Source organism: Peromyscus eremicus, chromosome 2 (assembly GCF_949786415.1).
Source record: "Peromyscus eremicus chromosome 2, PerEre_H2_v1, whole genome shotgun sequence".
In the NCBI taxonomy this organism is placed as follows: domain Eukaryota; kingdom Metazoa; phylum Chordata; class Mammalia; order Rodentia; family Cricetidae; genus Peromyscus; species Peromyscus eremicus.
Genome location: NC_081417.1, coordinates 162,969,744 through 162,986,966, shown reverse-complemented (window position 1 = coordinate 162,986,966; position 17,223 = coordinate 162,969,744). Strand labels below are relative to the sequence as shown.

The window sequence follows — 17,223 nt, the reverse complement described above, 5'->3', positions numbered from 1 at the left end:
TAGGTCACAGTGGGGGACTCTGGCCCACTGAAGGTCTCATGCATTTACGCATAGCCATGCCACAGAGATGCAAGAACAGGGGTGGGGGCAAGCTGCTCCCTCAAATTGACTTACTAAGCCAGTTCAAATCACGAGCCCTCTCTAATGCCAACCCAAGCCCCAAATCTCTGCTGGCAACAAGTTCTGGATGGGGCCCAAGTGGACCCGCAAGCAGAGGTCTCAGCTCTGCGGGCGTCATCAGGAATTGACCGCACAGGCATGGGGACACAGACACAATCACTAACCCTGATCTGCACTGCCCTCCTGAGACATTGAACCTCTATCCCCAAACCCATACTTACTTCCCTAGGGCTGCTCCACAGCTGGGACATGACCCTAGGTCACAGCAACATTCCCCACCTCCAACCTCCTGCTGGCCTAAGAGCAAGTTAGAAAGGAGACCATGGGAATCCATTCTTCCAGAATGTCTCATGCAGAGCAGACACCCCAGCCTCAGTGCTTCTCTCAACCCCAAGTCCAGCAGGCTAGGCCCCCACTTGTGGGCAGATGGTTCACAGATGGGTAGTTGGATGGCTGGGGACAGTGTGACACTTAACTGAGGACATTCTAGGGCACGAGACGAAAGTGACCGTCTGATACAGGGAGCAGACAGGCTGTTGACCCAGGCCCAGAAGCCCCAAACAGGCTCAGCTCTTCAAACCAGCCCTGGGTTCAGATGTCAGGGCAGCCAGAGAATGAGGGGCTGGGGACAGCAGGGCCTCCTCCATCCTCCTGCTCCCTCCCCTCTCTGTTCCCTGTGTCTCCCCAGGATCGCCTTCTGTCTGGTCTTGATTTTGCTGACAGCCTGCCAGCAATGTTGGGGCGGAGTTAAAGGGGCCGGTTCAGAGCTGGCAAGTTGCTTCCAGCCCCAGGCCTCTGACAGTCCTTGACAGGCGAGGTTCCCATCGGTGTCGCCTGGCATCCACAGGGATGTAGGCCCTTCCCCCATTGGGACTTTAGCACCTAGTACTAGCTTGGGCTTGCCCCTGGCTCCCACCACCGACTTTCCCACCTCCCCTCCTCAGGCAGAGCAACAGACAGGTCCTACCTTGGCAGGCTTTGCCATCCCCCTGCAGCTGGGAGCCAGGTGGGCAGCGGCAGTAAAAACCGCCCACAGTGTTGCAGCATGGGCCTTCACAGCCCCCGTTGGCACTGGCACACTCATCTACATCTGTGGTGAGAAAAGCAGATAAACGTTTGGCCATGGAAACTCAGTCCCCAAGGGATGGGGGATATTAGCTAACAGGACAGGCCCCAAAGAGGGACCCAATGAACAGGCCCAGAGCCATGCTGCCATCCCCTCTCCTCCACCCAGGCACCCAGGGAAGTGGCTCTCCTAGCATCCAGTGTAATTAATGGGCCTAAAGGACACTATCTGAGCAGCTACAACCAATGATGTTAGCCCCAAAGCATCCTGTGTGCTGTGGTGGACAACCTGTGCAGCATCAGGCTTTCCAAGAAACCAGCCTCCCTTTGCTCTGAAGCTAGAGGACCCCACATGATCCCTCTTCACAGCTGCCAGGACCTTGCCAATGGAATCAACACCCTAGTCCCACCATGACAGCTCTGGTCTCCCTTTATGCTCCTAGGATCAGGTGGAGCTGTGTCAGGCTAGGGAAGGCAATGAGCCAGGTCCTGAGCCCACGGCTCCCTTTCCTCCACCAGCTCTTACGGGTACAGAGCATGGGTGGCTACTTGAGTAGGCATACGGCCAGCTGAGGTGGGGGACTCCTGCCTGGGTCCAGTCTTACACAGGAGCAATGGTGCTTCACCCCATTGGCTAGTCCTGGACTGAAGGGGCCAGGGTTCTGAGGAGGCTCAGGGGTGTTAGAACAGCTCACAAATGTGTAGACCATCATATGTTGAGTCAGTATCCAGTGCCTCTGTCTACTGCCTGGTCAGACTGCCTCTAGTTGAGTCCAGGGAGGCTCCTCCAGTGTCCCCAACCACCAATCTCCAAGTGCTGAGCTCTCCCCTGTAATTTTGAGGCAGGCTCAGGGCGAGGGATACCCCACCATGTCATAGGCACACATGGCTAAGCCTTTATTCTACCTGCCGTATGCTATTGCTGGAAGGGAAGCCAACCCCTTCCCAGCTGTGCACAGGTAGTAGACAGAACCAGGTGCAGGCACTCTCAGGCCTGAGCTGGCCCAAAGCTTGCCCAGGGGCCCTAGTATCTCTTCAGGAGGGCCCCTAGAAGAACCTCCCGAAGCTAAGCCAAGGACCTCAGAGATACCCACAGGCCCATGAGAACAGTGGTGGCCAAAGGACACTGGCCAGCTGCCTCTGGAGTCTTGGAATGCAGCCACCAGCCCTGTAAAGTCTACAGTGGGAATTTCTTAGGAATTCCTGGAGAGTTACACAGTCTCAGCAGAGGTCATGGCTGGGGTGCCTAGGGTCCCCGTCTGCTGGCCTGAGGAGACAGCACCAAAGCCAGGCTGGCGGGACAGGATATGAGGCACAATACAGCTTCTAGGCTTGTCCTGTCATTCAGACCACTGTGTGGGAAGTTGGAGAGGAGGCCGGTGGGGACTTGCAGGTCAGGGTCACAGACCAAGGTCCTCTCACAGTACTGTATGGGCCCTGGGTCCAGGTTAGGGAACCTTACAAGACCATACCTTGGCCAAGCGGACACCAGAGTAAGAATGTCCCCTGCAGCTCAGAGCCTCAGGGGTTCTGCATGTCTACAGGAAAAGCCCTGAACTTGGCACACAGTGAGGTTCACAGTGCCTGGTACCCAGGATAGACATTTGCTGCCCTGTCACCATAGCAGCTGCTAGGGGGCCCTATCCTGAGCAGCCCTGAGTAGCTCCCTTCAGTCTTGGGCTAGCCTGAGCTCTGCTCTGGGTCCCCACAGCCCTTATCACCTGCACTGGGGGGGGCATCCACAACTGGATATGTAACCCTCAGGAACCCATCTCGGGGTTCCTGTCTCCAGCCCCGGCCCACAGGGGCTATGGGAAAGAGGCTGTAACAATCGTCACAACCAGGAACCAGGAGAACAGGGCAGAGTGGGCAGGTTCCCCAGCTGCCCTTGCAGTCTTGGCTGGCATCATCCCTAATGTTTTAATTCTGGTGGCTAAGGATTGTCATTTCAAGACAATATATAAATTCCACACACAAGAGCTCCAGGACAGAAGCCAGAGCACTCACCCCTATTCTCCCTCCCAGGCTGTAACAATCGTCACAACCAGGAACCAGGAGAACAGGGCAGAGTGGGCAGGTTCCCCAGCTGAGTACCCTTCTATGTACATAACCAGGGCCAGTTGGCCATCTGGGCAGTGATGGGGACATTTCAGAGGTGGGGATGGCTAAGGAAGGTCCCCGTGCTACATTTCAAGTTCTTAGTAAACTGTTCAGTAGAGACCCCCGCCCCATCACTCTTGTGTAAATTGCCCCTTTGAGGTCTGCCCTGCCCTCCATAGCACTTGTGAGAATGTCCCATTTATCACCTGTTCCTGGGAGTGATGGCCTGCAAAGACAGGATTTCCATGCTTTGGGTAGGCGCTTTCATGAAATCCTCTCAATGTAGCTGGGAGGCTGTGACATTGGCGTGCATGCACATCTGAAGCAAGAACCCTCACAGCTGACTCCACTGGAGGCAGACCTAGAACCTAGCACAGAGGTCCACCAAGTAGCTGCCCTTGCAGTCTTGGCTGGCATCATCCCTAATGTTTTAATTCTGGTGGCTAAGGATTGTCATTTCAAGACAATATATGCAACCCTCATGTGCCTTTGGGGGAAAAACACCTTGGACCTTGGCCCCCTTGAGTCCACTCACAGCTCACTAGGATGTCCCTACAGTTCACAAGGATATCCACCACCCCCCCACAACAGCTTACTAAGACACCTCCACAGTGCACTAGGACAACTCCATGGTCCACTGGGATGTCCCCACAATGGTTCACGAGGACACCCTCTTTGCAATGCTCTGCCTTCCTCACGTCAATGTCACTCCTTGGAGCAGCCCCCTACGGGTTCCCAGGTTGTGAGAAGTGAAGGGAGCCGGTCCTAGGGGCCACACACTGTGCTGCCATGCTATTCGCATGGGACAAGTCACAATATAGAAAGCAGATGACAAGCTGGTGCTGTGAACCACCACTGATGACAGGGCTCTCCACCAAGGAGACAAAAGCGCTGTAGGTACCACTGAAGCCTGAGCGCCAAGGGTTGATCTTCATAATGGGAAGTTCACCTCAATTTAAACAGAAGAGGAAATGATCTTCACACGAGGCGTGCCCCACTGCTTGGGGATTTGGACGCAAAGGGAAAAGTGGGGCCTGGGTCCCTCTGCAGCTCAGGCCCCAGTACAGTGACTCCACATGAATAAGTACCAAGCCACTAAGACACTTGGCATCTTGATGCTCAACCTGAAAAGGCTGACGCATCCTCACCTGCCCATCCATCAACGTAAGATGCCAGAGGGTACATTGGTGGGGTTCTCAGATTGGCTGCCAGGACCTCAAGTGTGGCATGGATGTGAAAGTGGGCAGCACTGTCACACACAGCATCTCCACCGAGCAGAGCCAAGGCTGTGGCAGGCACCCCACAGATTCAGTCCTGTCAGACCTGGGCACAGCCCTCTAATACAGTGAGATGCCATGGGGCTTCTATGGGGGCCCACTGCAGAGGACAAAGCCTAGTTCTAGGAAGCACAGACAAACAGCCAAGGCCAGTGCAGACCCCAGGGGACAGGCTGCATGCTTGGCCCACTTGGCCGTCATTAATCATCTAGGATGGAGGTTGCTGGGAGTGTCAGACAGGGCCATAAGGAGGCCAGCAGGAGATGTGATGTGTGGGGAACTCCCCTCCCCCTGGAGAAGCAATTCTAACAAAACACTAAGAACAGTACAAGGCCAGGCCCTGAGCTGGTCCACGTCTACATGTCCCTCAGGCCCCAACAGCCGCTGTCTGATAGATGGACTTCCGACAAGTCAGTTTGGAATCCTCTCCCAGGGATGCATGTCCCCAGGATGCCCAGCCTTCCTCTCTTCCTGTCAAAGCTGGCTTCAATGTGTCATTCCAGCCCTGAGGGTCCTTCAGCAAACAGCCCACCAAGGACAAGACACTGCAGCCTCTCCTTCCCCACACATGCCCCGACCCCACAGGGTGAAGGCAACTTCACACAATGTCCTCTACAGGAGACCATCAGGGGAGCTGGATGGGGGCAGAGGCCAGAAACTGGGGGGAAGCAGGGGAGGCTGTAGCTCACACACACAGGAGAAGCAGCTGTGTGGAGACAGTCCCTGCCCAGGGTCATTGTCTGGTACTTAAAAGATTTATCCCCCTCCCCCACTCCACACTAGATATGGATCCCAAGAGCCGAGTGCTAGGGCAATGCCACCACTCTGCACTGGGCTCCAAGCTGGACACCACCATCAAGTTACAACCCAGAAACCTTTCTCTGCACCAGGAGTGCTGTGGCTCAGTCCTTGACACCCACTTTACCATTGGGACACAGCCTGCTTAGCACTCTGCCCCTAGCCATAGGCGGGATGAAACATGAATCCAAGCCTATGATCCTGGTTTCATCTGTCCCTTCCTCTACCCCAGGCAGCTGTCTTCTCCAAGCTCTAGGTTCTGAGGAGAAAACTAGTGACCAGGAAGGACCCAGAGAGCTATGAGAACATGACATCATTAAAGTATCTGGGCCTGGGCCCAGAATAGCAATGTGACTAGGGTCCAGAACAGCGCCCAGAAACAGCGGGGCAACCTAAAAAGAAGACCTGGAAGATGCCCAAGAAAATAGGAGCCACAGTCTGGGAGAATGGCTTGATGGGCAGGCAACTTGCCTCACCCATCTAGCTCTGCTCCCCAGGTACCCCACAGTTGAAGGCAATATCCAACAACCCCCTACCCATGGGGGTGCTTCCCTTAAGGCCCATCCTCTCCACAGCTCAGGCTTGGCCCAAGGACGAGCAGCAAGGTCCACTTAGCTGGCATGCTGGGCTAGAGGACACAGTCCCTTTCCAAAAGTACAGGGAAGGGCCCACCTGCCTCCTGCTGGACTCCCAGGGCCTTGAGACTAGGGTCACCAGCTCTCCCACCTTGAGCAAGAGGCTCCTAGCCTATGAGACCTTCCTGCAGAACCTAGGCCTGCCCTTGGCTACTCTCACTAGACCACTGTGGATGACCTGATGACCTCATAACTGGGCTCTTGGCATATCAATACGTCCTTTCTAGAAATCTTCAGGAGGAACAGAAAAGGGGAGGGCTCAGCCAAAGGATGTACCTCCCCATTACTACACACACACACACACACACACACACACACACACACGCCTATGAAGAAGAGCTTCCCTCACCAGGAGGCCTTGCTGTACAGAACATGGGCTGGGACACCCAAAGGGGCTGCCCACACCCACTGGATAGGGGAGACAGCCAGGGCTTCAACTCGTGGGCCTGTGGGGACAGTTCTACCTGATCCTGTCTGCCCACCTGAAGCCTCAGGCTGCCTGTCAGGAGCCAGGATTTATGAGGCCAAGAATCCCCTCTTCCTATAGCCAGGTGTCACCCAGACAGGCTGAGGCTGCTGCTCCCTGAGTCTCAGCCAAGAGCTGATGCAAACCAGCTGGACTAGAGTCAGCCACCCAGAGCTCCAAAGGAGAGCAAGGGGCTGGCTGCAGGTACAAGGGGCTTCAGAAAGAACCTGAGCCTGGGAGGTCTGGAAGGCACCTCCCTGGGGGTCAGGGGTGGGCAGCCCCTCACTTTGCTGTGCCAGACTGAGAGACAATCCCAGGGACATCCCTTCAGCCAACAACACTCCAGGAGACTGGTCTGGGCAAGATGCATTGGCTGGGCCTCTTTTCTACCTCCCCAGGAATGTGCCTCCCTAGGAATGTTCCACTTCAGAGCCCGGATGGGGCCCCTCCTTCCCTCAGGGGGCAGTGGGACAATTGGGAACCTCTGTGTGAGCTTGCTCTACAGGGCCGACATGCCCGCTCAGCACTCTAGGCTAAACAAGCTCAGGGGTGTTGCTAGGGTGGGGCTGAGCACCCACGTCCCCCCCCCCACGCCCCACAACTCCTATCCCTAGGAAGCCGCCATGCCTCCCTTCCTGTGCACCATGCCAAATGCTGTGGCAGGTGTCTGGCCTCAGGGACAGGGAAACAGATCTTTTTAGGAAGACAGTGGGGATCTATGCCAGCTTTGGGGATACAGGAAATGACAAGGACAGTGACTGGGGGTTAGCAATGCTGTTCAGCTGGTGACAAGAGAGGCTGCTCTCAGTGGCTGCTCTCTGTGGAAGGTAGGACAGCAGAGGTGAGGTAGGGTCTGGTGAGTTAAGTCCAACCAGACAGAAAGAGATGTATGTGCAAGCTCACAGGTGCCTGGCAAATGTCAGCAGGCAGAGCTGAGACAGCCTAGAGCCTGGACTGGACCAGGGGTTGGTAATGATGCACCTGGGGTCAGCTGGGGACTTCAAGGTATCCTGGAATTATAGGGGTAGTTCCTGTCACTATTGTCACAAAGCACCACCAACCGGGACTCAGGAAGTGGCTTAGTTGTTAAGAGCACTGGCTACTCTTGCAGAAGACTCAGCTTGGTTCTTAGCATCCACATGGTCTGTAACTCCAGTAACAGGGAATCCAACACCCTCTTCTGCCCTCTGCAGGCACCAAGCACACATGCAGTGCACATATACACATGCAGGCAAAACACTCATATAAATAAAGTTTAATTTAAAAAACAAAACAAAACACTAACCAGGTCGCATAAACAATGATTTTGCTCTCTCTCAGCTCTAACAGTCAATGAGCCTATATCCTGTCACTAAGCCAAATCAGGGCATCGGCAAGGGGGATATACTCCCTCTAGAATCTCTGGTCCCCCTGCCCAGCCCCCATTCTCCCCCACATCGCTCCAACCTCTGCCTCCACGGCCACATCACTTCTCTATCATGCCTAATTTCCATCCCTCCAAAGAGGACCCTTGTAATGGCACACAGGACTCTTGTGAATCACGGCTGATCTCTCCCTCTCAAGACTGTAACATTGATCATATCTCCCAAACCTCTATCCTAAAGCCAGGGCTGAGATCAGCCAGTGATACTAGGTGTCAATTCCCTGGCTTGGAGGCTGCTGGTCCATACCCTTTGGCTTGGTCATACTTCCCCAGAGCAGAGATAGGACAGGCAGAACCCCCAAGCTCTGCTGGGCCTTTCCTACCTACTCCCTTAAAGCAGGAGGGACCAAGGGCCACTTCTCAGAACTATAGCCAAGGCCCAGCAATGGACATCCATCTACCCAGGGCCACTCAAAAGAGATCACCCACACATTTGGGTAGCCACCAAGCTACCACTCAGAATGTCCCCAAGCTGCTCCCAGGGCCTGTGGAAAGCAGCCACTGTGGTTTCCAGGAGCCAAGGCACACTGCCTATAACCAATGAAGGTCAGAGCTGGGCAGGGCTCATAGTCCTGGACACAAACACCCACACATGCCAGGCCCAAGTGCCCTCTTGAACCTTGGGCACTTCACGCCTGATGGTGTTTTGGTGGATACTCAGAAGCTGGGCAAGGATCCATGGGCTAGAGTTCTGAGCTGGCTGGACCTCCAGGCTGCAGGAGGACTGTGGTGACCCTTAAACCTCTGTAGTTCTTCATTCTCTCACCCTAGATGCGGGAGCACACAACAAAAAGACCTAGCTGGGCCACTAGAGTAAATCTACACAGACCCAAATCAGGAGCCACCACAACCCCAGGGTCCTACCTAACCCAGGCCCAAGACGGCCAGAACCAAGACGCCGGTCATCACACTTGGTTATAGGGGGACCTGGGAACTGTGGTAGGCCCCAGGAGCTGTCTCTTAAGAAACATGCTGGGAACACCACAGGGTGGACTAGAACTTTCTCAGTGCACTGGCTGTCAGTCCAGACACATGCTGTGGCCTGTACCACAGCTCTCCCTGGGGTCACAGGCAAGACTATGGTGCAGGACTCTCAGGGAAACATCCGCAAGGTGGAGTGACAGGGGACAGGATGGACCTCCCTGTGCCTCTGTCAAGAAGACAGTTGTCAGCACCTGTGTACACACGCTGCTCACAGGAAAACCAACGCCAATACACGCTGCTCACAGGAAAACCAACGCCAATAAGTGTCCCCTATCCCCACCTGTGGAAGAGCTCGGCCCATCCACTCCAGGTCTGCAGTTGGCACACTAGCCCTCTAGGACTGACCTAGAACCCTAGAACCAGACCAAAGTCTTAGCCAGCAGAGGCCCCTCTCCGAAACAGGCCAGGCCCAACCTGTCACTGGGTGACCCAGACGCAGAGATCTGGGTTGTATCTATAGGCTAAGAGCCCATGCTCTGCTTTTCTGATTGTGGCTGAGAAGGGGTCAGAGTGGCCCATCCCATGTAACCGAGAGCTCTATGTAAGGCCCATAACCTTGACCCAAAGAGCCCCCTGAACTCCCTGGAGGCAGGAAGTGTCTGCCATTCTGGTTTTATGAAACACAGACAGTAACTGCTATATCCAAGACTTCACAGGATGGAACTCAGCATTCTGTTACCTCTCCCAGGGCTGGAGCACACACAGGGATGGGGGAAGTTCCTGCACAGTAAAGCAGCCTGTAGCCCCCCACCCCCCCACCCCACACAGTCCCACCCTAGCCTCTTGTCTGCTCTGTCAGTGAAGCCCAGGGAGGGCTGCCCTTTGGGCCCAGAACAGCCTGTGGGTCCAGCAAGAGACACTCAGCAAGGGCCTGAGGACAAATCTGACCACACCAGCCTCCATCCTGCACTGGAGTACTTGGGTGGGGTGCCTCACACAAATGACGGTGCTGGCAGGCAGGAGGCCCCAGACTAGAGATAGGCAGATAGCTAAGTACAGGGCTCCCAGAATGTACATGTTCTAGGCTTTGGAGGTGAGGCTGCAATTGCTCTTCTTGTTCTGCTTCCCAGTGTTGGGTTGCTGCAATGCTGGCCCCTGAGATGCGTGCCTCCCACCCCTAAGGCCTATAAACATGCGATGCTACATCATCAAGGTGGGGCTGGGCTACTGGAACAAGTGTTGCTAAGCTGCTGAAGTCGTCTGGAGGTGTTCACTGTGACCACACGGGGTCCTGTGAGTGGGCAAGAGAGAGATGAGGTCAGAGTCAGAGGCGGGTGTCGTACCCTGAGTCTGAGGGTGGAGAAAGGAGCCCCAGACCGATGTAGATGAGACCCCGGGAAGCTACACAAGGCTGGGCTGTGATTTTTCCAGAGCTACAGAAGATAGGTGATTGAATTCGGTGCGGGAATCTACTGCATAGAACCATGAGGTGGAAATCTTCAAAATCTCCCATTTGTGCTAGTCTGAATGGTAACAGAGAAGTTAATACTGTCACTAGGTGTGGATTACCTTCAAAATGGAAAAACAAGCCAGCACTCAGCAGCCTCTGCCTACTGCTCCGGGCTGGAGCCTGCCCTTGGCTCTCAGCGCAGGGGAGGGAACAGTGCCCAGCAGAGCCACTGCTGGAACAAGCCTGCTTCCACTGCCTGCATACCTTCCTGGGTGGTTATCTCTGTTCAGGAGTCCCACCAGCCTGGGGCAGCTAGAACAGTCCGGGCTGATTCCCACCAGACCCTGTCCACCTTAACACAAACTAGTAGGAGTAGGGTGAGAGGTCATCCATACCAGGACCCCTCCAGAACAAGCATTGGGAGGCCTGGCCCCAGGCGAGCAAGATGGGATAAACAAAGAATCATGGGATGGTGAGAAGCCAAAGAGGAGCCTAGAGGAGCATTATCGGGGAAGTTTTTCTGGAAGGAACATCCTCATGGCAGAAGTAGTTCGGAAGAAACCGGCTCAGGGAAGGTGCGCCACCACAGGCACCAGCTCCTGGGAGATTCAATGGCGTGTGTGTGTGTGTGTGTGTGTGTGTGTGTGTGTGTGTGCGCGCGCGTGCGCGTGTGTGTGTGTGTGTGTGTGTGCGTGTGTGTGTGTGTGTGTGTGTGTGTGAATGCCACAACATGCATGTGCTTCCCATTCCCACTCTCTCAGAAATAGATAGGTGTTCTATCTAAAGGCATTACAAAGGTCCCTTTTGCATGGGAAAAGTGTTTCTGCCATGTGACTGGGTCCCTTCCCCAAGTGCTGGTTGTGATGGGTGGGGCCACTGTCTACATTTTCCAATGAGATCCTCTGCTTTAGTCTTAAAGTATTGTGGGAACAACTGTTTTGTGTGTGTGTTGGGGCGGTGGGGGGGTGGGGGGGGTGGAGGGGCAGGAATTCATGGGCTAGCAACCCAACTCTCTAGTTTCACATCACTGAGCTTCTGGTCTTTCACCTGAGCCTAAGCAGGAGGCATTCCTTCAAGAATACCTCAGAGGACCCCTCACTCCTTCATAAAAATATATCTCATTGTGCAATGGTGATAGTTGGGACCCAGCAGAAGGAAAGCATTGGACCTTAACAGCATGTGAGCACAAGTTGGGGATGCTCAGTCTGTCCTTAAAATGAGCTTCAGGGTGTAGAGAAACCACTTAAGAACTCCACCTCACCCTGAGTGGCTCTGCAGCAGACTGTCAGCCTCACGCTACCACCACCACCATCTGCTCAGCCACAATGACACTACTGGATCTCAGCGCGTGGCCCTTTCATAAACGTGTGAGCATCTGTGATGACCACAGCCACAAACCAAACAGCTTTGTGAAGCGTGGAGCCAGACAAAGACCAAATCAGTCCAGTCCATCCTCGGAGAACACAAGCATCAGGCAATGCCCTAAGCAACAAGCAGAAATGGTCCTTTACAGATGAGGAGGGCCTCTCAGAGGACCTGAGTTCAATTCCCAGGACCTACAGTGGGTAGCTCACAGCCATCAGTAGCTACAGTTCCAGGGAGATCCAATGACTGTGTATGCCTGTGTGTGCACGCGCGTGTGTGTGTGTATGTGTGTGTGTGTGTGTGTGTGTGTGTGTGTGTGTGTGTACATGAACACATACACAAGTGACTACCATGGCATGCATGTGGGAAGTCGGAGAACAGCTCATGAGAATCTGTTCTCTCCTTCTACTACATGGGCCTAGGGTATAGAATTCAGGATTTCAGTGCCTTTACCTGCTGAGGTATCTGAATGGTCCTGCTTTCTTCCTGTCTTTTTTTGTCTTTCTGTCTTTCTTTCTCTTTCTTTCATTTTTGTTTTTGTTTCTGGAACAGTTTGGGGTTATAGAAAAATTCAAAAAGTGGAGAGTCCCTTATGTCCCCTTACACCACCACCCATAATTCTTTCCTTACTTTTAAAATATTTTGTTATTATTGTATGTGTATGGGTGTTGGGTTGCATGCATGTCTGTACAACACATGTTTGCTTGGTGTCCATGGAGGCCAGAAGAGGATGTTGGATACCCTGGGATTGGAGTTACAAATGGCTGTGAGCCATCATGTGGATACTAGGAATTGAACCTGGGTCCTCTGGAAGAGCAGCCAGTGTTATTAGCTGCTGAGCCTTCTCTTCTTATTAATACCACATTGTGGGGTACATTTGTGCAAAAGAGCTGTCACCCCAAGTTCATGGTCCATATCAGGATTCACGCTGGGCGTTACACATTCCAGAGGTCTGAACAGGCATAGTGACATAGGTCCTCTGAGAGCACAGCATATTTCACTGCCCTCCATGTCTCCTGTCTCCTGTCCCTTTCTCCCTAGTGCCTAGAGAGCTCCAACTTTTCACATTATATCTTTTTTCTATTTATTTCATGTGCATGTATGTGTGTGAACATTAATGCCACAGTGCTCACGTGGAAGTCAAAGGACAGCTTGTGGGACTCCAGTCTCTCCTTCCACTACGTGGCTCCCAGGGATGGAACTCTGGTCTTCACCTGCCCAAACTCTGGCTTTTTAACTTCTTCCCCTTCCAAGATGTTAGAAGTTGGAAGCACAAGTATGGATGTAGCCAGCTTATATCAGTTCACTTCAGTGAACCATGCACAGTTGATGAGCTAGGCTTTCAATGTATTTTCCAACAGGAAGCTGGAGATGGAGGGAAGGCTGGGAGCCAAAACTCTCACTCACTCTCTCTCTCTCTCTCTCTCTCTCTCTCTCTCTCTCTCTCTCTCTCTCTCTCTCTCTCTCTCTCTCACTCTCTCCCACCTCCCACTCCACACATCCCACACAACCCACACACGCCCATGGCCTATGGTCAGGGCAACTTGAAGGCAAGACATGGTGGTCCAGAAATAGCCTAAAAGGCCTCCCTCACCTGGCTGGACATCAAGATCATTGGGCAACCTCTTGAGGAACGTCACAGGCCCTCTCACTGTGGTGGCTACAGGAGCAGCTGGCTGATAGCTCTGGTTGAGACAGGGAGGCTCCTCCACAGATGGCCTCCCTCCCTGGGCCCCAGTGCCCTCAGACCCACACCTGTCCACAGTTCTAGGATCTCTAGAGGGCAGGGCAAAGCCCCAGGCTCCCTGCTCCACCCTTAGGCCAGGCACAGAGGAGGCCCTGGGTGACAGCTCCTTAGACGCTGCCCCAAGGGAAGGAAGGCTTTGCCCAGCAGGAGAGACAGACTTTTTGGGAACAGTAAGGTCTGTGCCGTGGAGAACGCCACTGGCTCTGGCCAAGGACGTGGAAGGAGCTTCCAACCTCCAGCTTAACGTGGAGGGCAGTGGAGGGAGGACCACACTGCACTCTGACAGCCTGACAGCTGAGGGGCAACTCTGGGCTTCCTCTCAGCCAGGAGCTGAGGTCCAAGATAAATGAGGGGGAAAGACATCATGATAGGTCAGACACGTGGGTGACAGGGTGGGACAGGACCCAAAGGCTCCACACAAAAGCATCACTGAGACTGCTCAGGAAGTGGAGCCACCAGACAAGACCAGAAAGATTCCTGCTTCCTCCTGCCTTTAGCCCAGGACTCAGCAATCCCAGCACTTGTCACAGGCAGTGGGAATCACTGTCACAGCCAAAACCACCCAGCACCAACAAGAGGCTCTTCATGCAGACACCTCACAGGTAGTTGACACAATGCCCACTCGGAGATGAAAGTGGGTTCCAAGGTGCCAGGGTAGGGTACATCTAAATTCTAAGTTAGACGCATAGGATGGAAAACTCTCCCTGAGTGTCCAGGGAAAGAGCCTCCACCCTAGACAGCTGAAGCAGCTGCAGAACCACGACCAAAACCATGGGGTGCACAGGCCTCCCCAGCAGGCCCTCCCACCTCCCACGCCTTTCCAAGATCTGTCAGGTTCCCTGTTTATACACATCAGCATCCAAAACTGTAGAAATGGGCTTTGGATTTTTTTTTTCTTTTCCATTTGTTTCCCAGAAAACAAGACAAGATGTAAAAAGCTCAGAAGACGCCAAGAACATTCCTGAGATCCCCCAAATGTCCAGGTCTTCACTCGCCGCCGTGGCCATGACTCTGGACCTTTCATTTCTCTGCCAGGAGGGAGGACTGTAGCAGGGGACCAGGGCCAAGCAGGACTAAGCTAGCAGCACACTGGGGCCAGGCATGCTGGGAGTCCTCACTGGTGTGCCTTGTCTCTACCTCACTGTCTGTCCCACTCTTCCTTTGTCATTCTGCCAGGGACACTGACTTCTGGTTCTCCTGGGTCTTGGAAGATCTCAACCCATGTTTTCCTCACGGTCTGGATGACCGGCTATGATCAGCTTTGCCTCTTGCTCAGTTTCTGGGCCAAGAACTGGAGCATCTGGGGGCGCTCTTCACTTTCCTATGACTCCCTCCAGCAGAGCTCAGCATGCTGCCAGGGATGGGGCTGGTCCTGGCTGGGAACCCGCCCTGGGTGTCAGCCTTAGCCAGAGCTGGCCAGCTGTCCGCTCACACTCTGGGTTTATAAGGGAGAGCTGCATACTTATGGTCCTCTAGCCAGCATCTGACTTGCCCCATCCAGCACAGATGGCCAGATCAGCAGTTCCTCCATGCACTTGCTCTAGAGAAGGACACTGGCTATCCCAGGAGCCCAGGACTTGGCTGAAGATCTCTCCAGAGAGGCCACCCATGTCTCCCGGGGAAGCCTAACCTCCTGGGGACTTCTGCCCACCCTCATCTGGTGCCACCATACCTTTCTTAGTCTCCCTGCCTATTGACTAGCCCTGACCTCGCAGTCAGTACTGGCCCCAGGCTGGCCATGTGTCTCTGGGAGTGGCCTGTTCCATCTGCCTTCCTGCTGGATACAGGTCCCTGTAAACAGGCCACATCACAGAACTGTAGTATATAGCCTGGAGCAGAGTAAAGGCCAACAAGCACTTGTCGAGGGAATGCTTGCTGAAGGCAGAGAGACTGGACTTGGATTTCAGTCCATACATCTGGTTTGGACGTAAGTTCTAGAAACAACATCACACCACAGGACGCCCTGCAGAGCAGCAATGAAGTCAATGCTCGGGGTATTAGAACTAAGAGGCAGACCAGTGAGTGAAATGCTGCTGTGCCAAGTGTGAGGGCTGGAGTTCAAATCCCCAGCACCTGTAGCAGCCCATCTGTGATTCCAGCACTGCGAAGACAGAGGTGGGGCATCTCCTAGAGTAAGATGGCTGATTAGCCACATGGGTGAGCTCTGGGTTCAGCTGAGAGAGCCTGGCTTCACGAATAAGGAGGAGGGTGACAGAGGAAGATTTACAGTCAACATGAAACCTTCAGGAGTACAACTCACAGTACACACACACAGACACACACAGACACACACACACAGACATAGACACACATACACAGACAAATACAGATCACACACACACACACACACACACACACAGACATAGACACACATACACAGACAAATACAGATCACACACACACACAGATACTCACACACACACAAACAGAGATACCTAGACACACAGACATACACAAACACATAGAAACAGACAGACACAGACAGACAGACACATACACACAGACAGACAGACACATACACACAGATAGACAGACAGACACATACACACACAGGGGAAAATGCATGGGGGAGGGGTAAGAGGTAGAATAGCTGGGGGAGTGAGGGTTGTCCATTCTTCATAAGGCAACCTGGAGACAGAGCAGGCCCAGGCTGTACCATGTCTGGAGAGGGAAGGGTGTGGCCCTGCCCACCCTGTGTCCAGCACCCTGAAGGCTTGAGTCCTCTTCCCCAGGGCTCTTCCCCAACACACCCATTCTCATGCCCCCAACTCACCTATTCCTTCCCCAACCCTCCCTGGTTCAAGGTTCCAAGAGCCTCTAAGAACCCTCCCCATACCCAGGGTCCACACTAACAGGGACCTACTTCCCTTGTCCATATCACACTGGGTTCTATTTCTCCATCCTGGACTACTGTCAACACAGACAAGCCTAGCCCCAGCCCCACCTGCCATCTCCCCACATAACTCCACCCCCTCCCTGGACCTTCTGCTCCCCACGCTCTTGCCTTCCACAACAAGAGGGAGCCCTCAAAACATGCATTTTGTACCCTACTCCTAACAGGGCCGACAGACCTGTGACCAGCCCCTCCCCGACCATGCTTGCCACTCTGCACAGGTTGGCAGAGTCACCCTGGACCCACGCCAAGTCTGTGCCATGTCACCCCCCCCACCCCCGAACCTTCCAGCCCCACCTCTCCCTTGCCTCCAGTGTCCAAATATCTCTCCCCTATTACTTCTAATATCATGGTGCAGACTTCAGAGGAAAGGGCTCGGGTTGGTCTGGCTGGCCAAACCCTGGTGAGATCCAATAATAGATTTCTGGACAGGTGGGGGTGGGGTGGGGGGGTCTAGGCCTTGCCATTTCTCCTACTGTCCCCAAGTCCTGGGAAGACGATGCATCAGATCATCATGGGCATTGTTGGACATTGTCAAGAGTAGGTGAGCAATGCAGGAATGAAGCTCAACAGGGCAGAGACCCTCAGCCCACTCTGTCCCTGTCATAACTATTTTTAGGTAATACTAATGACCCAAATCCTAGGCAGCCATAAGCCTGCACTGCCCTATTATCGCCACCAGAGGGCACCAGCGCACCACCCTGAATACAAAGCACCAAAGGAAGCAGGACCCTGAGCTCTTCTTCCAAGAGGGGATCCGTGAACCTCTAAATCTGCCCAATGCTGGACCTACCTGTTTAAGGGCTCCTCCATTAACATTCCCTGCCACCCAGGGAAAAGTCTGGAAGAGATGGAAAGCTGGGCGCCCCAGCTCTAGCAATAAGGGACAAGAGGCCAGCAACCCTAAGGAGGGCAGATATAGTTGGGACTGTAAGTTCTAGGCCCCTTCTCCAGAGGCGC

At 53.9% G+C, this 17,223-nt stretch overlaps 1 protein-coding gene across 1 annotated transcript in view; it reads right to left on the bottom strand.

Moving 5' to 3' along the window:
- Megf6 (multiple EGF like domains 6) overlaps positions 1 to 17,223 on the bottom strand; it is a 99,793-nt gene that overhangs the window by 48,587 nt on the left and 33,983 nt on the right. The window contains exon 4 of the mRNA XM_059256303.1: positions 1,088 to 1,210. Within this exon, the coding sequence (XP_059112286.1) occupies positions 1,088 to 1,210 (123 nt within the window). The remainder of the gene's footprint in view (positions 1 to 1,087; positions 1,211 to 17,223) is intronic.